This window comes from Dromiciops gliroides, chromosome 2, assembly GCF_019393635.1.
Source record: "Dromiciops gliroides isolate mDroGli1 chromosome 2, mDroGli1.pri, whole genome shotgun sequence".
Lineage (NCBI taxonomy): Eukaryota > Metazoa > Chordata > Mammalia > Microbiotheria > Microbiotheriidae > Dromiciops > Dromiciops gliroides.
Window position 1 is genome coordinate 54,187,582 of NC_057862.1, and position 22,974 is coordinate 54,210,555.

The window sequence follows — 22,974 nt, forward strand, 5'->3', positions numbered from 1 at the left end:
CCGCGTATCCTAGCCACCGGCTCGCCCGCGGGCGGCCGCACGAGGTCGGCTGGGCTGCGAGCCCAGGCTCGCTGGCTCCTAGAGCTGGTTTGTTGCTGTTGTCCCTCCCTCCCCCCGCTTCCCCTCCCTGACAACCGCGGGCCCGCCCCCTGAGGGCGCAGCCAATCAGCGCGCGGGGCCGGGCTCCGCGGGGGCTGCCCGGGCGGCGGGCGGGCGGGCGCGAGCGTGTGTGAGCGCCAGTGTGTGTGTGAGCGTGTGTGTGCGCGCGTCGGTGGGCTGGGGACTAGCGCCCGGCCGAGAGTGCCTGAGGACGCGCCGGCGGTAGCCGGGGGAGTAGCGGGCCTGCCGCGGTGGGGCGCTGCTGCACTTGGGGCCGAGGGGGAGCCATGCAGTCCGTCAGGTAGGTCACTGGGTTGTTGGGGGGCGCTCTCCGCGCGGGGCAGCCCCGATCGCGGTCCCCCCCCCCCAAACCCCAGCCCGACCTGGGGAAGTCGCAGGGGGCACCGGGGCCACGCGCCCACGTGTTTGGGTGCGGGGACAAACTTCGCTAGGGGCCGTCAGTCAGTCCGTCTGTCTGGGCGGACTCGGGCGAAGTTGGTCGTGCCGGGTAGGCACCCCTGCCCTTGGGCTGGGACCCGGTGCCCCCAGCGTGTCCGTTCGCACTCGTCTTCGCACCTCCTTTTTAGCGGGGCGTCTAGGAGCCTAGAGCCGGGGGCTTGGGGGAGATGGTGGGGAAGCCAGCGGATGGAGAGGTTGGAGCGGGGAATGGGCGGGGGTCGGAGGGGGGGCCGCCCCTGCTCCTGTGGGCATCGCAAAATTCAGAACCTTGATTTCTCCCCCCGCCACTCACAGAAGTCAGACAAGGATCTAGCCCACCCATTTCGTTCTGCAGAGACGAGAAACTGAGGCCCAGAGAAGTTATGCAACTTGCCCTAGGTGATAGAGCCTGGACCCGAACCCAGGTCTCCTCACTCCCACCCCCGTGCCCTTGCCGCCAGTGCCGGACATGAATGGTTGTCTGTCAGTCTCTCCCTCGTAGACGGAGACGCTGGAAGGAATAGATCAGTTTTCCCCCTTCTCCCCTTCATCTGATTGCTTCTGCAGAGAACAAAATAGAAGCATTGAGAAGATGATTATGAACTTACCGTACGTTTACATAATGGGGACGTATAAGGCTTGTCTCCTATGGTTCAAAATATGTTACTCCAAGCTGGGGTTGACTCCTGCTGTCTCTAACAGTAGGTGAGTTTCCCTCCCACTCCTAGCCCATTTCCAGTTACTGAAGCTGTGAATTCAGCTATTTATGGGGGAGGGAGGAGAGCTGGGAATAAATAGAGAATTTAGGCTAGGGTGGTGATCTCTTGCCAATTAGCAGGCAGCAGGACAAGGTTCAATTTATAGGTTGTTAGAAGTTAAAAGTTGATTTTTAAAGAAGGAATTCAGTTCATCTCGAGTTTTGTACCTTTGGTAAATCTGCCTGAGTGTGCACACGGTTGGAGATGGAGGGGTGGTGGTAGAATCTTAGCTCTTTTGAGCTGTAGTCACAAAACCACCTGTCCTTGTATAAACAGGCTGAAGGCCTTTTCTGTTGAACAATCTGATAGAAGGTGCTTTTTGCGTGCTTTCTAAAGGCATATTTAAAACTTGGGAACTACCCTGTTCAACTTGTAACATTCAACAAACATTTAAGCATCTACTATGTCTGAAACGCTTTACTGTCACCTTGAGGATACCAAGGCAAAGTTAACCATGTCCTGCCCTCAAGGATGCAACATGTGCACAGACTAGTAAATATAAAGTGATTTTGGGGAGGAGGGCACCAACAAGTGGGAAGATCGGGAATGACCTTGAATAGGAGGTGGCGCTGGAGTCGAGTGATTCTAAGGAGCCACAAGTTAAGGGGCAAGGCATTCCAGTTTGGGGGGACAGCCTATGTAAATACACAGAGGAATGGAAGGGGCTGAGAATTGCAAGTAAGCCAGTTTGGCTAGATTGGACTTTATAAAGGGGTATATTGTGAAGTCAGTCTGTCAAGTTAGGCTCTAGCTAGACTGTAAAGTGCTTTAAATATCCCATAGAGGGTTTGTTTTGTTGTGTTGTTCTTTTAGAGCCATATTGGTGTGATTAATAGAGTTAGGACCCTGGCCAAATCCCTGAGCCTCAGTTTCCTCACTTCTAAGGGGTTAGTCTGAATGACCCCATAGGCCCTTCCAGCTCTGAAGCTATGATCCTCTGTGTTTGATTTTTATTTTAGAAGTATTAGGGAGCCACTGAAGCTTCTTAAGCAGGGAAATGACATGCTTGGTCAATATCGCAGAATATTAATTTGGCATCTGTGTGGAGGATGAATTGCAGAGCCAAGGAAGAGGAAGCAGGAAGAACAATTGGACTGCTATTCAGGCATCAGGTGATGAGGACGTGGCCATGAATTTGGCTGGGGCAAAAGGGATAGTAGAGAGTAAAATACTGAACAAACCAAGTAAGTGCTATAGATCTTGTGGAAACAATTGACAAGACTTGGAGACTTAAATGGGGGGAGAGAGCAGGAAATCAAGGGTGACTCCAGAGCAGTGAGCCTAGGACAGGGCAGTAGAACCCTTTACCCAAATGGGGAAGTTAGGAGGGGGGCCAGTTTTAGGGGGAATTTAGGGACATGTTGAGAAACACCCCACCCCTTGAGGAGCTTACATTCTATTTATAATGTTTCATTTTTTATATAGGATTACCCTCCAGTGGTAGTCTGAATCTTAGCTAGCAAAGGGTCCATAGATCATAGGATAGATTTTTTTTTTTTGGTGGGGCAATGGGGGTTAAGTGACTTGCCCAGGGTCACACAGCTAGTAAGTGTCAAGTGTCTGAGGCTGGATTTGAACTCAGATACTCCTGAATCCAGGGCCAGTGCTTTATCCACTGCGCCACCTAGCTGCCCATAGGATAGATTTTAAGCTGGCTGTAACCCTCAAAGACCATCTTCATCTTGTTCAGTCCCTCATTTTACAGGTGAAGAAACTGAAGCTAAGGCATAGAGATGGGAGAGCTGAGATTTGAACTTGGGCCCCTTACTCTAAATCCAGTGCTATTTATACCATGTACTTTTTTTTTTTTTTTGGGTGAGGCAGTTGTGGTTGTGACTTGCCCAGGGTCACACAGCTAGTAAGTGTCAAGTGTCTGAGGCCAAATTTGAACTCAGGTCTTCCTGAATCCAGGGCCGGTGCTTTATCCACTACACCACCTAGCTGCCCCCTATACCATGTACTTTTTACTTCCTGCCATGGCATTGGAAAAGCTCATTTTGTGAAGTTTCCAAAGATATTGAGAAGAGTCTCTTCCATAAATGCATTTAAAATCCAGTTCCACAGCATGTCTACTGATGACTTCTTAACCTTTCTTCCTGGTATGGGTGCTTGAAGGGCCATTAAGCCAATTGGCATATGAAAAGTGTAATTATAGACTGCCCTTAAATTTTTTATAAATTGTATTTGGGGCAAGATTAGCCTATATTCAGATGAATATGGCCCATTCCCCCCTTATCCTCCAGAGTACCTGTTGCCTCAAAGATGAGGGATTTCTGATGTATAAGCACTTTTTGATGATTTTCAGGAAATGTATCTTGATCAAATCATAAAATGTCACATTTCACAGTATGGATTGGATTTCAGAGCATTTTCATACATGTGAGAAGCACATTTTTCCCCAAGAGCATTTTCTTACTATTTAAAAAACAATTTAGCATTGTTTAAAAAAAATCAGTGATTCGTAACTGCAGTAATATATGTACTCCTTGTATGTGGTGAATACCAACAATGTAGATGGGAAAGGTGGAGCTCTTTTTTTCTCCCCCCCTTTAAAGATCTTTCCTCAGCTTTCCAATTTGGGGCAGGATTGTATCGACAGCAGGATCACTTGGTGGGGTTTTTGTCTGTATTTTACCATTTTGAGTTTTGTTTTATAGGCAAGTCTCTTAAAGTCCCTGAGTCTCAGTTTTCTTAATTGTAAAATGGGGGTAATACTTCTCTTCACTACCTCAAAGTATTTTGTGCAGGTGAAATACAGCCCATTACAGATGTCATTCTGCTGACTTGATGTGTCCTTTTCCCTTACTGTCTTAAAGGATTGTGGTTGAGTGAAAGCTCTCTAAGCTTTCTAGAGAAAGATGTATAAATAGAAATGTTGGAATCATAGCCAAAACTTCAGAGCTGGAAAATGACTCTAGAGATCATTTATTCATGTTATTTATAGTTGTCCATGTTGCTTCTTCTCCAGTAGAATGTAAGCTCTTTGAGAGCAGAGACTTTAATTTTGTCTTTGAACTTTCCACTCCTTAGCACAGTATCTAGCATATAGAAGATGCTTTAATTCATGCTTGTAGTCCAGTTCACATTTCTCCCCTCTCCTCTGTTCTCTACAGTAATGGTCACTTAACCTTTTAATAGCATTTTGGCAGCTAAGTAGCACAGTGAATGGAGTGCTGGGCCTGGAGTCAGGAAAACCTAAGTTCAAATCTAGCCTCAGATACTTACTAGTCCTGTGACACAGGGCAAGTTACTTAACCCAGTGTGCCTCAGTTTCCTCATCTACCAAGAAAACCCCCAAAAGGAGTCATGAAAAGTCAGACATAACTGAAAACGACTAAATAACAAGCAAGAACAAAATCCTTGTCAGTAAACATTTTTTGAGTGAGTGCCCCAATATGTGTATATGTACTTTTTTTTACTGTATTAATTACTATGCACATCATAACATTTAGAGAAAATGAAAGTTAAAAAAGGATGAGGTAGAGGTGAACTAATATTTGATCTTAGGGACATTAGGAGCCTCTGCAGCTTAATGAATGGGGGAGGGACATGGTTAGACTTGAGCTTTAGGCAGATCTTTTTTGACATCTGGGTGGAGGATAGTTTAGATCAGGGAGAAACTTGAGCAGGGAGACCCGTTAGTTTAATAATCCAGTTAATAGATGATAGAGACTTGAATTGGGGTGGTTACTGTGTGATTAGAGAGAAGGGGACAGATTGAGAGAGGCTATAGAAGTAGAAATGACAGAATTTAGCCACTGATGGGATGTTTGCAGTGAGTGAGAAGTTGAGGGTCACACCAAGGTTATGAGCCTGCATGGTGGTGCCCTTGACTAATAAATAAATTCAGAAGAGGAGTGAGTGGAGTTGGGGAAAGAAAATAATGAACTGTGCTGTACACTTCAGATTGTAACCTATGCAGGCCTACTCAATTCTGTGTGATTCACTCTGCTCACAGAAAATGAGAAGGTGTGGGCTCTTTCCATCTCCTGGCCCAGAGCAAAAGAACTAGCCAAGGGGCATTGAGCCAGCTAAAAGGTGTCTGCTGAGGCCATGCTGGGATCTGAGGTTGGGGTTGGGAGGAATGGAGAATACTCTGGGATAGAGAGGATTTTCCCAAGGGCATGAAATTGACTTTGCACAGTGGGGAAGGGGGGCAAGTGGGATAGTGTTGGTTTGATAATGGATGACGAGGGTGGTATGGATATGTTGCAGATAAACTCCACTCAGGTGGGTTTCCACCCCTTTCCCCATCTGTCAGTTGGTTGATCTGAAAGCTCTTAGAGTCATGCCACGATTCCTTAATTTGGGGACCACTACTTTACTAGCCCACATTCACCATGTCTGATGTTCTGGATGACATACTGCACTTCTCCCTACTTATGAATTTCCAAATGCTGATTTAATATAAGTAGGCTCATAGTTCATAGCATCATAGATTTATAAGTTTAGAGATTATCTAGTTCAACCCCCATGTTTTACAAATCTGGTTGGTGAGGCACAGTCTAAGTGACTGGCTTAAGGACACAAGAATAGTAATTGGTAGATGGGGAATTGAACTCTGCTGACTAAATGCAACATTCTTTCTAAATGTATCAACACTTTTTGGGGGAGGGGTGAGGCAATGAGGGTTAAGTGACTTGCCCAGGGTCATACAGTGAGTAAGTGTCATATGTCTGAGGCCAGATTTGAACTCAGGTCCTTCTGAATCCAGGGCTGGTGCTCTATCCACTGTGCCACCTAGCTGCCCCTATCAACACTCTTTAAAAAAAAATCTCTCATACTTAAAATGAATTTAACTTAAAATGTTTAATTCTTGTCAGTCTCTGTGTGTGTATGTATATTCTTCTTCATCTGATAGTTATCAGAGGAAAGTCTAAAATCACAAATTTCATGATTAATTCTTCAAGAATGACCATTTCATCCTTGTCCTTAAAGTACACCATATCCCAACAGTGACTTTAGGAATCCTAGCAAACCAATTGTTGACAGAATTGATGCCGTTGTTGTTCTTTGGTTGGTCTTTGTTGCTGGGCAAAGTTAAACCATGAGAGAGACCTCTATGCACAAAAGGAGCCTGAATATTCCTTTGTTACCCTAACTGCATTTTGTAGTCTGTTGTGACTTTATGCTAGGGAGAGCTGTGAAAATTGGAAAAACTTACTTTGATCAGGTGTGGCCCTGGTGCTCCCTATAGATCTGTGTTAGGGCAGGACCAAAAGTAATCAGTAATCTTTGATCTGAGATATTCCAGACTCAAGACCTTATGCTGAAATTTTGGGGGTCTCATAAAAGTAGAGCTAGATATATCCCTGGCCCTTTCCCTTTTCCTCTCAGTATCTTGATTTAGCTGTCAATCAGCATTAGGCTATTCAGCAAGAGTATGAATTGGTTGTTAAGCCACGATGACTGCATTGATGTTTATTAACAGGTCGACCAGTAGGTCGGTGGGGATGCTTGGATTTGAAAGGAAACTAATCTGCCCACCTCCCTTTCTCTTCCACTGATTCAATGCCAGCATAAGGTCCCTGGCAGATGTCAGAGGAGGCAGAGTATAGGCTGTTCCTAAAATGCTCAACAAAATACTGTTGACTCCTGAGACCACTAATTAGTGTCAGTCTCACCACTTTGGAAGGAACTGGGTGGGAATAGACTTCCAGCTGGGCCAGGGCATCTCCAAAAGGGACAGTTTCCACAAATGCCCCGTTGTGATTAGGCTTCATGTTGATTCTGCTTACTCTGTAGGCTCTGGATGATGAAAGATGTGGTTCAGACCAGACCAGACTTTGCAGTTAGTCAAAGTTCTTGGGTCCTGGCCACATCCCTGTTTTAGGCTGGGCCTAATTTGCTAGGTTTCTTTGGGTAGATAGATGGGTGTGGTACTATTGGCTGGAGTATTTTTCTTCGAGCTCTTGAGGCTTTTAAGTTTTGACCAATGCATGTTAATGAGGAATAAAGATCTCAGGAAATAGGAATATAAGACTGAATAATAAATGAATTAACAAGTGCCATTTATTTCTTTAAGATTTGCAAAGTACTTTATGTTGATTATCTCTCTGAGCCTTCCAGGAAGCCTGAGAGGTAGGATCTCCAGATGATACTACCTCTATTTTTCAGATTAGGAAATTGAATTTCAGAGGCTGATTTGATCATGATTATATTTTAAGTGTCTGAGGCAGGATTCTAAGCTAAATCCATTGACTCCTGAGTGTAGTGCTCCATACCCATCTTCCTCTCTAGCTGAATGGCCTCCTTATGATAGGCAAACTTGAAATTTGGAATTTCTAGACTATGTTAGGACATTTCTTTAATGAGTACTCTGTGTCAGACATGGATGGGATCCCCTCTTTTTATTGATGAGGGAACTGAAGCATAGAGAGGGCGAGTGACTTGCTTCTCAAAGGTCATACAGCTAGTAAGGGGTCAGGGATGAGATTTGAACTTCGGTTTTCCTGACTCCATTATACCACACCGTACTACTACTTTTTAAAGTGTGACAGAAAAGTGATGCAAATTAGCTTTTAACATGAACTGATTTTTAAAATTATTTCTGAACTGCCATAGAGTTCTAAAGTTAGCAATCTTTCATGGCATTATCATGCTATCATTTAGCTATTAATGCTCATATTTATAAGCAGGCCATTGCTGAGGAAGTCTTTTTTCTTTTAGAACTCCAAACTTTATGAGTTATATCCATGTTTGCTCTTCTGCTAAAACTCTGCTTAAATCTTTTGGAATATTGTGCTTAATCACCTAATTGATGTACTGCTCTAGATGAAACCTTTCAACAGAAATATATAAAGCCTTGGTCAGGTAAGCTTTAAATCCAGAGTAAAATACAGCTTTTTTGGGGGGCGGGGGGAAGCACCAATGTAAACCAAGTTCATATACAGGGGTGTCCCAGAAGTCAACTCTAATAACTTAAAACCTCTCTAAGATTTTTGGGACACTCTGTATGCCTGAACCCCTTTTCAAAACTTGGCACATAAAACCCAGGAACATATATTAATGAATGAGTAGGCGAAAAGCTTTTATTTAGTTCTTGCCAGTGTGCCAAGCCTTGTGCTAAGCACTGGGACTACAAATATAAATTCAAGACAGTTACTGCTTTGAAGGATCATTCTAATAGGGGGTAAAACTATGCTTACTGATGGACAGAGAAGATAGTTTTGTTTTGGGAAATCAAGGGATCAGCTAGTGGAACATTAGGAGAATTAACTGACCTGTCCTTAAGTGCCTACTATTTGTTGCGTCATGTGTTTGATGCTTGCAAAAAGATTAAAGTTAGGGGCAGCTAGGTGGTGCAGTGGATAAAACACCTGCCCTGAATTCAGGAGGACCTGAGTTCAAATCCAGCCTCAGATACCTGAAACTTACTGGCTGTGTGACCCTGGACAAGTCACTTAACCCTCATTACCCTGCCTCCCCCCCCAAAAAAAAGATTAAAGTTGTTTATTTAGTGACTCTTTACAGGAGAATTCAATCTTTTACGTTTTTAAAGTTAGACTTTTGTCCTAGGATTTCACCCATACTTAGATTTCCAAAAGACTATCCACATTGTTTTATTGTATCAGATGTTGCTTGAAATCTGTAAGCTTTTGACTAAGTTTAGAAATCTTTTTTGTTTAGGGATTTTTGTTGTAGTTAGAATTGAATTATACACCTCATTCACCTTTGTTTATCAACAGATCTTGTACTGAAATTTTGGGTCTTTTTAAGTGGTCCAAGAGAGATTGCTGCTTAAAGGAATACTATTATGAAATATTTTATAAATTGCCAAGGTCACCTTTTTGTATAAAATTGGATGCCCATAAATGGGAAATTGTGACTTTTGCTGAAAATAATATTTTGGGCATCTGTAAATTTTGGTTGCATCTTATTTTCTTTTGACAAAGTAAATGCTTTAATCGACTTAATACTTTTAATGACTTAGAAGGGTCCTTAATTTTCCCTGCTAATATTATTTGATTAAAGAGGTTCATCAGGGAATGTTTTTATTCTAGGATTTCATCTATTGCTAGTTGTTACAAATGATAATGTTACTAATTAATACTTAGTTTGTAAATGCAAGATAAGTCCTAGTTTCATCAATGGAAATTTAAACTTGTTCTCATGTATCTTGTAACATCTTAATAACAACCAGAAATCAAGCCAATGTGGTATGGTGGGGGAACATTGGATTTAGAATTGAGTTCCTGGGGACTTGGATTTGAGTTCCAGATCTGCCTTTGTGACTTTGGGCCAGTCCATCCATTCTTTAGGCCACAGTTTGCTTATCTGTAAAAAGAATGGGTTGAAGTAGGTGATTTATATTTACATTCCCTTCCAAAATCCTATGTTCTTTACTAAACTAGACTGTAAAAGTCCCTGTTACTTTGTTACAGGATTGTGACACAGGCAAGGGTGATAGTGTGTGTATTACAGTCCAGTTAATTTTTAGTTACTTTGGGGTTAAAGTCTCCGTTTTCTTTGCAGATGTTTTTGTTTTTCAAATCCTTCTTTCTTCAGGGTTCCTTTCCTGGTCACCCCTGCCCCTTGCCCCTTGCCCCCAATAGTGCCTTTCATCTGAAATTGCTCGTGTACAATTTTTTGCATATTTTCTCCATTACATTGTGAGCTTTTTTAGGGCAAAGATTATGTTTTTGACTTTCTTTGTACTATCAGTGCTTAGTGTAGTGCCTGGTGCCTAGTAAGTGCTCAATAAATAAATGGTTGTGTACTGTGTTTTTAAAAATTTAAGCTAAAACTGTCTTTTGTGAATTAATTGCTATTGCTGTGTTTTATAAGTTAATTTGCTATTTTACCAGTTTTGGCAGTAAGCATTTATTATTAATTAATATTATATATACCAGTAAAGGATTGATCACATGGCAGTTAGTACGAGTTTTAGCTTCAAATCCTCTCTCAAGGAGAGTTCAGAAGACCTACAAAACCTAGACTGTCTTAAGAGGAAGAGCTCACCAAGAGATCCAGGCCCTGGTGTGACCAAGGGTTTTAGCCTCTTGATAGAGGCAGGTCATTATACATTGATCAAAGTTAATGGTTAGCATCATTCAATTCCATTGGTTGACATGACTTGAGGGTGGTCTGAATTAAAATGAACTCTACAGATGATATCAGGGAAAGAATGTAAAAGGCCCTTCCTGAAGGGTAAAGGCAGAAGTCCAGTATCTAGGTGTGGTTTGCTCCCCAACCAGTTCTTCACTGAGCTAGGCCAAAGAGTCTATCTCCATTTCTTTTGTTCCTTTGGGTTTATCCCAGAAAAGATCTGCTGAAGTTCCTCAAGAACTGAACTTTATGGAGGAGGGAGGCAAAGGGGGGAGGAGAAAGGACTGAAACAGATTTTTTGATTCCCCCCAAGAAATCCATTATTAATAATTATTTTCTTTCCTCGTTGTATAAGAGTAGTGGGTTATAGGAATTTAATATTAATTGGCACAGTGCTCTGGAATTTTAAAAAATGTGACTTGCATTTATTTATTTATTTATTTATTTATTTATTTATTTATTTATTTTTTTTAGTGAGGCAATTGGGGTTAAGTGACTTGCCCAGGGTCACACAGCTAGTAAGTGTTAAGTATCTGAGGCTGGATTTGAACTCAGGTACTCCTGAATCCAGGGCCGGTGCTCTATCCACTGCGCCACCTAGCTGCCCCGACTTGCATTTATTTTTATCAAATTGTTGTTGAACTTTGTATTCAGACAGCTCACAGTTATGCACACATTAGTTTTATGCGCAGATCAGTTTTCCTTGCTTCCTTGGACACTTCCTGGACCACTTGCCTTGATTTATGTTCTGTTCAATATGTTTTCAGGGGGTTCTAGACCAATCTTAACAGTTTTAGAAAGACAGAATTGGGATAGCAAAGTTTTAAAAATCATTGACTTAAAGTCTTAACTTGGATTAAAACAATCTCCATAAATGCAAGAGAGAGAGAATTGGCTTGGAGACTCATGGGACTGCAGTGGGTTCAGTGTGAGCAAACAGTGTGATATGGTAGGTCAAGAAACTACTGCTCCCTTGAGCTTCAGCAAGAGAGACATAGTTTATAGGAAAAAGACAGATAATCATTGCACTCTGACCTAGTCAGACCATATCTGGAGTATTGTATTCAGTTGTAGGTGTCCCAGTTTAGGGAAGATAATGACACTCTAGAGTGTCCAGTGGAGGGCTACTAGGAAGGTGAAGGGGGTTTTGAATTCATGTCAGGTGAAGGCTTGTGGAAGGAATGAGGTATTTTTCTTGGCTGAAGACTGGAGAAGAAAAGACTCAGGTAGACTATCCTCCAGTATTTATTTGAAGGGCTGTCATGTTGGAGTGTGATTCCATTTGGCTTCTTAGGGCAGCATCAGGAGCAGTGAGTAGAAGTTGGAAAGAGCCAAATTAAGGCAAGATTTCCAAAAACACTATCTCATACCCAGAATTATTCAGAAATGGAATTTGAGAAGGGAGTAATTCCCCCTCTTGTCTTCAAACAAAGGTTGGATAATCATTTAGTTATGTGGTTGTAGGAATTCTTTTTTGGGTGGCTTGGAACAGATGGCTACTAATATCTCTTCCAAGTCTGAAATCATGTGATTCGATGATATAAGTATCTCAGGGGTTCTTAATCTTTTCTGTGTCAGTGACCTTTTGGTGGTCTGGTGAAGCTTACCCCCTATTTTACCCCCTATTAGAATGATCCTTCAAAGCAGTAACTGTCTTGAATTTATATTTGTAGTCCCAGTGCTTAGCACAAGGCTTGGCACACTGGCAAGAACTAAATAAAAGCTTTTCGCCTACTCATTCATTAATATATGTTCCTGGGTTTTATGTGCCAAGTTTTGAAAAGGGGATTCCTTCTCAGGATCATGTTTTTAAATGCATAAAGTACAATGATTATAAAGGAAAACTACGGTTAATAAAAATAAAGATGTACCTTTTTTCCCCATCCAAGTTCATGGACTTCCTGAAATCTATCCACACAAACCCAAACCCCAGATTAAGAACCCCTGGTATATTGTAAAGTTAATTATGGATGACTTTGATATATCCATGTTACTTTCCTGTTTGTTACTGTGAATAATTGGGAGATTATATGTTTTTTATGATGTGTTTTCTGTTAGAAGCCATAATTCTTTTTAACTCAGCAAAATCCTCATATAAGAGCTTGACAGTCTTGTGGTCAATTGTTGCTGTATTATATCTGCCTTTCATGGGCTCAGGTGCATCAGCATTGCAAGTGCTTTGTACTATTCTTCCTGCAGTAGAGATGGGTTTTTGCTGCAGTCAAGGCTACATGTAAGCTGTGGCTGTGTAACAGAATAGTCAGTGGATCCATGGAGGAATCATTATTTTGTTAGAACAGTTGACAGCTTTTGGATCGGGGCAAATAATGGATTTATTGGAGAATCTTTTTATTTCTTAGTGATTTTTTTTTTTCAGAATGTCTCATTCTTAACAATAGTTTTAGATCTTTGGTAAGCATGAATTTAAGAGGTGTTTTGTAGTTGTAATATACTTATTGCCTAAATTTTGCACAAGTGTGTACAAGGGCTATTAATGTTTGTTTCTCAACAGATTGACTCATATAGTTAGCATATGAGTGAATGATCTTATTTGCACTAGCAATGTTTTTCCATTTTAAATTTATTTTTCCAAATTGTTTTGCATTTCCTTCATTGCTTGGCAATAGATTTCCACAATTTGGACTGTATTTCCAGCAATTTGTACTCATCCCAGTTATTTCCCTGTGGAATTAGTGGTAGGCCACTGGCCTAGTCTTATAAAAACTGCTAATGAGTACTTAGTAAGATGCTAAGAGGTTCTTTTGCTCCCATTCCCTTGGGCAGGAGACTTTGGTAGTATGGGACAGTTTGAGGGAGTGGCTATTTTGTGGAAAATTATCTTCTCTGGTCCATATTTCTGACTAGAATGTTATTATACAATGTACCAAGACTATTAAAATGTTATTATATAAAGTACCAAGACTGTTAACTAACTTCAAACCCCAGAGAGATCTCCACACTGAGACCCTGCTTTAGAGATGAAGGGTTCTGGCCAGTTTAGTAGGAGTCCCATCTATGCTCACTTTTTAAATAGCTGTTTTGTTAAGCCTAAATCTCCTTTCTAACTTTCAGCTCTTGATCTTTCTTCTGTCCTCTTGGACCAAATAGAACCAGTCCCCTCTCTCTTCTGAGAAAATGGAGACCTTGATTTACTTGAGTCTCCCGGTTATCTTCTTAACCAGAACAACTGGATGAGAACTGGCTGCATTGGCTAACATATCAACAGTCCTTTGCTTGACCAAGAGTAAACCTGGCTGAATCTTCTGGGAATCAGTAACTCAACCAATCAAAGACTTATCTGACTGTAAATATGGGACTATGGATATATCCAGTTTATGGTCTTTTTGGAGGCAAACTTATCTTCAGCCACTCTCTTAACTTTGGAATAATCCTTTTTTTTTTCCTGAGGGATCATCTTATCAAGACATCTCCTTACAGGGCCTTGAACTGAACTGTGGAGCACTAAGAATGCCTCCTGATTTGTGTATCAAAGGCCACATCCTTGACCTCTGGAATTCCTCACTTCCCCTCTCCTTGGGAATGGGACCCACTGACTCATTCCTTTCCAAGCCCACCTTTCCTCGCAAATTCCTCACCTGCCTTTGTTTAAACTGTATATAAATCCCTACAATCTGTTACTTGGCATCCCCTTCATTCTTGGACTGCATAGTACCCCATGCATGTTAAATTTTCTTCCCTGCTTAACAAAATCTTTCTTTAATTTTCACATGCATTGTCTTTCTCTGGTTTCCTTTCCTTTTAGGAAGAAGTGGATTTAAATTTTGAAAACTGGCCTTTGAATTCTGTTCTCTGGAGAACTGGCTTTTGTGTTCTCTGGTCTTCCACTTTGGGGAAAGAGAGATCTAAATTCCATTAAGAGAGTGTTTGCCCCAGTTTACACTTAGAACCCATCTCCAGCCTCTCAGTCCTGCATTACTTCGCTTCCTGAACTCATGGGTCCAGCCAAGCCATCCTCTGTACTGTTTGTTACAAACACCAGTCTATCTCCAGAATCTTTACCATCATCTAGTTGTATTTGTCCAAAGGCAGATTTGATAATACCAGCTAACCAGTGCATCTGAGTAATTGATAAAAGTCTAAAGCATCACTAGGCCAAGCGCAGATACCTGTGGACTCCACAAGAGACCTCCTTCCAAGTTGACATAGTTTTCATCTGGTTTTGAATCTACTTACCTGTTTTATTGTTAGATTAACTGTGCTACAGAAATGTCTAATTTGTGACTGTGCTTCCTTTTCAGGGAAAATATTCTTTTTGGAATGGGAAATCCTCTTCTTGACATTTCTGCAGTTGTGGACAAGAATTTCCTTGATAAGTAAGTATCAAAAGCTTTGTATATGATGTGAAAAATGGACTAGAGGAAAAATGTGGTCAAAATTTAGAATGGAATGTGCTATACAAACAACCAAGAACCCCTGCAGATCATGGGGACTGGCCCTGATGACACTGATGCTGTAATGGCTCAGTAGCTGGTCCTGCTTCTTGCTGATGGAAAGCCTTTGTACAATTTCATTTATAGTTTTATTCTAAATGAAATGAGTGGTTTCCTTAATGTATTATTTTCCACAGACTTGTTACCACTACTGACCTCCTATGATATCTGTATTAAAATGATCTCAAAATGGAATTCAGGTCAAACCTTCTTGTTTGTTTTATATTGACTAATTTTCATCTAATATTGGCTAGCCATTGTTTCATTTCCTTTGCTTCAATAAATATATATCTAGTATAATCCTTGATATTGTTGTTTCACATTTCTGGAAATTAATGCAAAATAAACTACATTTGACTTGGATCTGATTGGTTGAGCAATAACTTAGTGAGCTTCCTTCCTTCCTTCCTTCCTTCCTTCCTTCCTTCCTTCCTTCCTTCCTTCCTTCCTTCCTTCCTTCCTTCCTTCCTTCCTTCCTTCCTTCCTTCCTTCCTTCCTCCCTCCCTCCCTCCCTCCCTCCCTTCTTCTCCCCTTCCCTACATCCCTCCCTCCCTCCTTCCCTCCCTTCTTCTCTCCCTCCCTCCCTCCCTCCCTTCTTTTCTCCTTCCCTCCCTCCCTCCCTCCCTTCTTCTCTCCTTCCCTACATCCCTCCCTCTTAATTTATCCTGCTAGTTCTTGACTAAGCTTTGTTTAAAATAGAGGATTTGGCCTAGGGGAAAATTGGTTAGTTTGGGGTAACTTGCCGAAAAGGACTTGGGAAACAGGTTGGTGAAGAGGAAGTGTGTAAAAGCTAACTGCATAAATCTTTTTTAATGCTAAGAATAAATTTATATCAACTTACATCATTTTAATTTGTATACCGACATAACATGATTTTTTTGGTAAATAAGTCTCCCAGTGTTTTTTAAAGGCCACTTAAATAGTAGTCTGGGGATTGTTGGCCTGGCATCTATGTGTTGGCATTGTTGGGAGCTCCAAGCAGCTTCTTTGTCTTAGGCACAGCAGATCCCAAAAGGCTAGCTGAAGGGTTTTTAATTGTAAGCTGCCAGAAAGCAGAGAATGGGTGGCACTAGTGGTGTGATGTTATGGGCAAAAACTTGGCCATCAGAATAATGGGAGCAGGATAAAAGAAACAGATTAAAGATGGAAGGCTTTTAACCCTTCAGGATTTGGAGGGAAAAAATAAGCTTTGGGCATTTTAGCTATGAAGAATAGACATTTTTCTTAATTTAAAAAAAATCTCTTTATAGTTGATCTTAAAATAAATTGGGTCCTGATTATTGTGAAAAATGAATCCCATGAAATGGCTGATTTGTAGCAATTTTGTACTGTATATTTATATTGGCCTGGAGGAACAGTGACCATATTTTACATAATTATAACTCCAAATTGTGCAAACTCAAATACATCCTACTGCTGTTCAGAATTCGAATTTTTTTCCCCCAATCAGGATCTGGCTGTACATTTAAAACTTTTATGAGCTGAACTGGTTTAACTGGCTTTTCAGCCAGTCTTAAGGAATGTATAACAGGAAAATGTAGAATTATCATGTGCATGATTTAGGAAGCTCTGGGGTTTGGAGCCCTCCAACTCTTAATACTAATTGTGTAACTATGGGGGGAAAAAACACAGTGTCTTTGGCCCTAAGTTTCCTTATGTGCAAAACAAAACTAATTCTTGCAGCATACACTTTACTTCAAATGAGATAATGTCCTTAAAATCTTTTGTAAATTTTAATGTGACATAAATATTAGACCTTCAGTGAACTCCTTGACAAGTGAATTGTGTTAATACCACAATAAATTGCTAAGAAACAATTGACTACTATACATAAAACACCAAAAGATTTGTACTTAATGTTTAGGAGCTTGCACAGTGTTTATGACAAATAATTTTTGGCAAAATAAGTACAAGTTAAAAACATGTAAAACATTTGTGCAGTAACAGGAAAAACATAAAATACGTACTCAGAATTCTAGAACTGAAAGGACTTGGTTTAGAGTTAAAGAAGCCACAGCATAGCTTGGTTACTGGTCTTGCCCATTGTGACCCAGCTTGGGGGTGGGGGTGGGTGGGGCAGGGGGTGGTGGCAGGAGGGTCCAATTGGGCTTATCCTGCCCTTCTCCCCCTTTTGATTTCTGACCCCAGGTTCCAGCTTGCCTCACTCCTTAACTAAGTACTGTGTTTAAATGTTCCTACTTGTTAATATGTTCCTATTCCAGTTTAGGTTAAATCTAGGGCTTTAAATATACTTAATCAAATCCTCTGGTTCCCACCCTGCTCTTAAATTAAAGTTGCTCACATTCTTACCCTTAGTTATTTTCTTAACAGTTTATAATTGAAATTGAATGTCATAGAAAAACAAGTGCCTTATTTGTCCCCTCTTGTTTTCTTCATTCCCATTAGCTCTTTTCTGTTCTTTGTTACCCTGTTATTTAAAATGAAAATCATCGGTGTTCCTACTATACTTATGATTAAGTATTTACCATAGAAGAATCACTGCATGACATTAGTAAACATTGATGAAGAGAAAAAACCAATTTGGTCATAACGTCCTTTCCTATTGAACTGTTGAAACTTGATGGTAAGCCCTTTGTGAACAGAGGTCATTTTTAATTTTTTTGGCCATTAATACTTAGCATGGTGCTAAGCATATAGTGAGTCTTCCATGAATAATTGTTGGTTGATGCAAGTAAACTGTTGAAAAAAGATATTTAGCAAAATATATGGTGAAAGTTTTCAAGATTTAAGGGTGGTTGGGAGGCAGTTGGTGTGTTTTTCTTTTAAAATTGTGTTTTCTATCAAATTTTCAGAATTATTCTCTAAAACTTAAGTTATACTGACAGCAGGCTGGAATAATTTACCTCTTGATAATTTAAGTTGCATCTGCACAGAGATCAAGAAGAAAAAAAATTCACATTTTTATTCTCATAACACCCTGAAGTTGAGAAACACATGGATTTTTAAAAACTGATCTCCCCTTCCCTTCAGTTGTGTTTAGACATCACCCAAGTGAGAGGGGAGAGAGGCAGTTTCTGGTAGTTATTTATGCTTCCCAAACCATCAGGAAGTTAGTTTAGTTCCTAGTAGACATAAATAAATCAGCCAGTCCCTTTATTAGGATTTGGGAGATGCAGGAATTTACTTGTTTAATGAGGGTAGAAAACAAGGAGAGCCTGAATTAGAAGAGCTTGGTCTGTTGCCTAGAGCTGGACTAGTTCCACCATGTGGAGAACCTTGCCACCATGCAGCAGGATCCTGAGTGCAGAGCATTTATCTCCAGAACCCAAGGCTGTGGGATGCTGTGGAGCATCCTCTTTTGTTTCCACAGAGATTGCCAAGACCAGTTTCTGCTTTGAAGAATAAAAATGAAGAGATTCCAATGAGAACCAAAGTCTGTCAAAGAGATCCATGCTGTTTGTGAGAGTTTGCAGGATTTTAAAGTTAGTTTAGGTACGGTGAAGTAGTTAGGAGAATTCTCCTCCAGGGATGTGGAAAAGAGAGTCCTGTTGTATTTATTCTTTTGGTTTCAGCATTTTGTGATTGCCCACTTCTTATTTTGGTTAAGTAGTCCATTGCTTTGGCAATAATTTCAAGCCAGCCATTTCCTTGATCAAAACCCCACTGTCAGAAGGTACCCGGTATAATCTGCAAGGGTTTAAATTAACATGCACCTTGAAAATCCTTATTGCTGACCAGAAGGGGAATATACTCTTCAAGGCAGTAGCTGATGAAAATACCAGATGTTGAATAAAGGTCAATTAGTTATTTCTTTTGCAATGTTGTACTGAGGGGTGGATGCAGCAGCCTCTTTTGTACTTCCTCACCTAAGCTTTTGTTGATTGATTGTTGACTGGGAAAAGGAAACAGAAATGTGTGTTATCCTTGTATTACCTTGTCTTTTGTCTTTATGCTTTTCTGCCCATGAGATGATCAATTAATTATGTGGTTCACTATGGCATTCCATCTTTGGCACAGTGATTGTGTGATTTCACTTATTGATGGCATTTCTACCAAAGTTCATCTTGTTGAGGACTGAAAATAGAGGGTTCCTATCCGTATTCTAAAATCAAATTGAAAACAGGTTTCAAACAACACAGTTCCATAGGTCTTAGTGAGGGATAAGTTTTAATCACTTTTGAAAATAGGAAAAGAAAAGGAGCTTTCGTGATTTTTATAAATACAGATACTTCCTTACCATCTCTTGCTGCAACTTTCCCAACGAGTAGTCACTGAATGACTGGCATGAATCTCTGGCAGTCACAGAAAGGAAAATGAACTAAAGGGAAAAAGTGAAACCCTAAGTGGCAGGCCGAGGGAAAAGAACATGGATCTGCATCCAACCTTTCCTGCCTTCTTCCTGACTTCTGTAAGCCACTTTGCTTGGGCTCAACAGAACTCTAGACCACAGGAAAAAACATTTAAATTCTCTACCACTGACCACTTGGATTAATGAGCTAGGAGGAGGCGGGGAGAATGGGCTGTAGAGATAAGGAATATGTTTTTTAAGTTTATAGATTTTTTTTTGGTGGGGCAATGAGGGTTAAGTGACTTGCCCAAGGTCACACAGCTAGTAAGTGTCAAGTATCTGAGGTCCGGATTTGAATCCAGGGCCAGTGCTTTATCTACTGCACCAACTAGCTTCCCCCTAAGTTTATAGGTTATAGGTTTTAAGAAGATTTTATTACTTTTATGTGACTCAGGTTTTTCAGATAGCTGACTATTTGCTACTGACCCTGTGGTTAGGGAATGTGTAGATCACAGAGTAGTTAAGCCATATTGAAAATATTGTTTCTGGGGCAGCTAGGTGGCGCAGTAGATAAAGCACCGGCCCTGGATTCAGGAGGACCTGAGTTCAGATCTGCCCTCAGTAATAGCTGTGTGACCGTGGGCAAGTTACTTAACCCTCACCCCCCCCCCAAATATTGTTTCTTCCCAATTGAGGTATTGGGGTGCTTTGGTTGTTGCATTGCCCAAGTGCCTCCAGGGGTAGCCCTGTGGTGTTCTTGGGGCAGAAGCTGCCAGGGCCTGCTACAGGAACCTGTGGTAGCCTGACCGTCACTCACCAGGCACTGGTTCAGTAGTTAGACATCCAGGGAAAATCAGGGATTGTACACTTAGGAAAGCCACTCAGAGTTACAGAATGGACTCAGTACATTCTGTACCAAGCCTGAATTTAAAGGACTTTTAGCCATGCTGGGTATAGTTTTGTTATGTTGGGGTTATTTGATGAGAAGTGATGGCCACAGTCCATCTACTGCTCTAAGGAAAGTGAAATACATTTTTCCTGGAAACGAATTACTTAATTATGTGATATGAATGGCATCACTTAGTAATACATTCTGTCTAATGAGATCATTTCACTCATAGACAGGCAAATAATTTCCTAGGTAGAAGCTTATGCTGTTAAATTGTACTTCTCATAGAATGAGTTGTTATTTTAAAATATAAGCATTGCTTTTTAACTGCCTCACCCCCCTTTCCCCTTCTCCCCTTTTTGATAAAGAAATTGGCAAAGGTACCAGCTCATTAGATGCTTTCATGGCAAGGATGCAAGGAAGAAGGAATATACAGGGAGGGATGAGAGCTATGAGGAGAATCTGATTTTCTATAACATTTAAGTGTGTTGTAATTCTTTTGGGATGACTCACGATCAATTTGAGCCTAAACCCATCCCACATCATTTTGACACTGATTGGGAAACAATTTTAAAGAGGGCTGGAAAAATTAAAAATGAAAGTGAGGCAAAGGGAACGGAAAACCACCATCAAAAGCCAAAGACTCACATACCTTGTGAAGAAAAAGTATAGTAACTGAAAGCCTGGTAGCACCTCTTAGAGGCCGTGGCAGAACTATGACTCTCCTTAAGATCAGAAACTTTCTTTTAATGCGATCGTTTTTTCTTCCAAGTGTAACTGTGTGCAAGAGTAACCATGGATAAGAGAAACTAACCTTTTGTTAGTTTCTGCTACCTTATTTTGTCAGAGGAGTTGGTTATAAGTTTTAATGTCCATTGTTTAATGTTAGTAGTTTACAATACAGGAGAAGCATAGCCCTCCTTGGAATTAGGAAGACCCTGGATCAAGTCTTGTCTCCATTATGTGCTGCTACCTATGGGACCATGGACTAGTCACTTAACTTCACAGTACCACAAGGCAAACTTTCTAAGACATTAAATTACAGAGGAGTTAATAACTAGTTGTTAATTGCTCTTATGAACGAAAGTACATCTATACGTACATAGTTGTGAGTATGTTGGGGGTACTTGTGACCTGGATTGGGGGGCTAGCTCATCCAAAGAATTTTATAAAATAAAAAGAGATTAGGAGATAGGAATATATGGACTGGAAAACTGTCCTACCTTTGTGAGAGAAGACAAAGGGGAGGGAAGGGCAAGATAACTGGGAGGGGATTTTTGAATAATGGGCTATCAGTAGGATATGCAACATTAATCCATATTCTGCATATCACCTTGCATACCTTGGTATTGCTTATTAGCATACCAGGGGCTTGCTAGGTAACACTCATTCCTGAGCTTTCCCTCCCCCAGGAAAGTTAAAGGATTCCTTGGGTGTTGGGGTCCATCATCCCACAAGAAGTATGCATACACATATATACATATATGTGTATGTATGTGTGTGTATGTATGTGTATATATATATATATATATGTATATATACACACACACACACACATACACATACACACACATATAAAAAGGGGAAAAGTCCTTTAGGTTGTATCAAAATGGAATTTAGGGGGCGGCTAGGTGGCACAGTGGATAAAGCACCGGCCTTGGATTCAGGAGTACCTGAGTTCAAATCCAGCCTCAGACACTTGACTTACTAGCTGTGTGACCCTGGGCAAGTCACTTAACCCCCATTGCCCAGCAAAAAAAAAAAAAGAAAAGAAAAAATGGAATTTAGGAGTTGGGAGGTATGATCCCTGTAAGATTCAAGACCAGAATTTGTTTAAAATGAGTGAGTGTGGGGTATTTCAACACTTTCTAAATTAGCTAATTGTATTAACCAGTTAATATGTTATGTGGCTGCAAATCATTGAATACCTTGATCTCAGAAAAAAAGCTGAAATTTCAGGTGACCTTAAGGCCAGTTTACTTTCGCATGATAGATGTAAGTAGGCAAGCAGTAACATCTTACTAATTATGATTTGCATACTAGAAATGGTGGAAAAGACATCATCAAAGACAGGAATGACAAAAACAGGAGGACGACAAAGTGTAGTCCTATATAAAACTTATTATGACTAGAACTTTTAGATATGCCCAGAAGGTCATTAAAGAGTGGGGGCATTGGGGGAGTCTCAAGAAGTTGATGAATCAGAAAGGTAGCCTAGGCTATATATGTTTACAGCAGTACACAAAATCCCTAGAGGAAGACAGAGCACAGTTATATGCAGTTCCTTTTCCCCCATTTTCCTTTCCAAGGGTTGACTTTCTGGGAATACTTTTGAGAAATCTTTATAATGTAACTCTACCTCCTTTCTGAACCTTGAAAATTTATCTAAACTTGAGTTTCTATAAGCAACTAAAACTACCACAGGGCCACACAATTGCAGCTGGTCTATTATTACTGACATTAGGTTTTACTTTTTCTCTTCCTTAAGTCCCCTCATATGCTTATTCCCATGATGGTGGCAGAATTCTGTGGTTTAACTGTCAAATGAATGGGCACTGCTTTTCGTCATATTGCTGATTCACTTCATGGTGCCAGCTGTGTGAAGGATAATAGAGATGCCAAATATTGCACTGGTATCCCCAGCATATTAAAAGGAAGCATGGAGGGGGAAACCTAAGAGCAGAAGAATGAAGCAACCAGCCTTTGTTGGAACAATCAAAGGTTGGAGTCAAAAAAGATGTTATCTATCTTTAGCAAACAAAAAGGGACTGGATTTTGTAACTATGCTGGGGTAGAAAGAGTCCATGGTCTGTTTTTTTGTCTTTTGTTTTTTTTTCCATGGTCTGTTTTTATTTTAAGATATTTGAATGTTGGAAGTTTTAGCTTTGTTCAGATCTTTGAACTGAACATCTTTTTTTCCTTTCCAGTTTAATTTTTGTTTGAATCATCTTCCAACTGATATTTGACCAATAAATAGTTTGTTAAATGTTGGGGTATCACTAATTTCTGAAAATGATGGAAAAAAGTTCTAAATAGCTATTG

The 22,974-nt window shown here is 40.6% G+C and overlaps 1 protein-coding gene across 2 annotated transcripts in view; it reads left to right on the forward strand.

Moving 5' to 3' along the window:
- Positions 1-22,974, forward strand: part of ADK (adenosine kinase) — a 608,024-nt gene that overhangs the window by 56,893 nt on the left and 528,157 nt on the right. Inside the window, exons 1-2 of one of the 2 annotated variants that reach the window (XM_043984756.1) lie at positions 224-400; positions 14,603-14,677. In XM_043984756.1, coding sequence (XP_043840691.1) covers positions 387-400; positions 14,603-14,677 — 89 coding nt within the window. In that variant the 5' untranslated portion in view covers positions 224-386. Of the gene's footprint in view, positions 1-223; positions 401-14,602; positions 14,678-22,974 lie in introns of those variants that run through there. The other variant, XM_043984755.1, reaches the window with a different exon arrangement.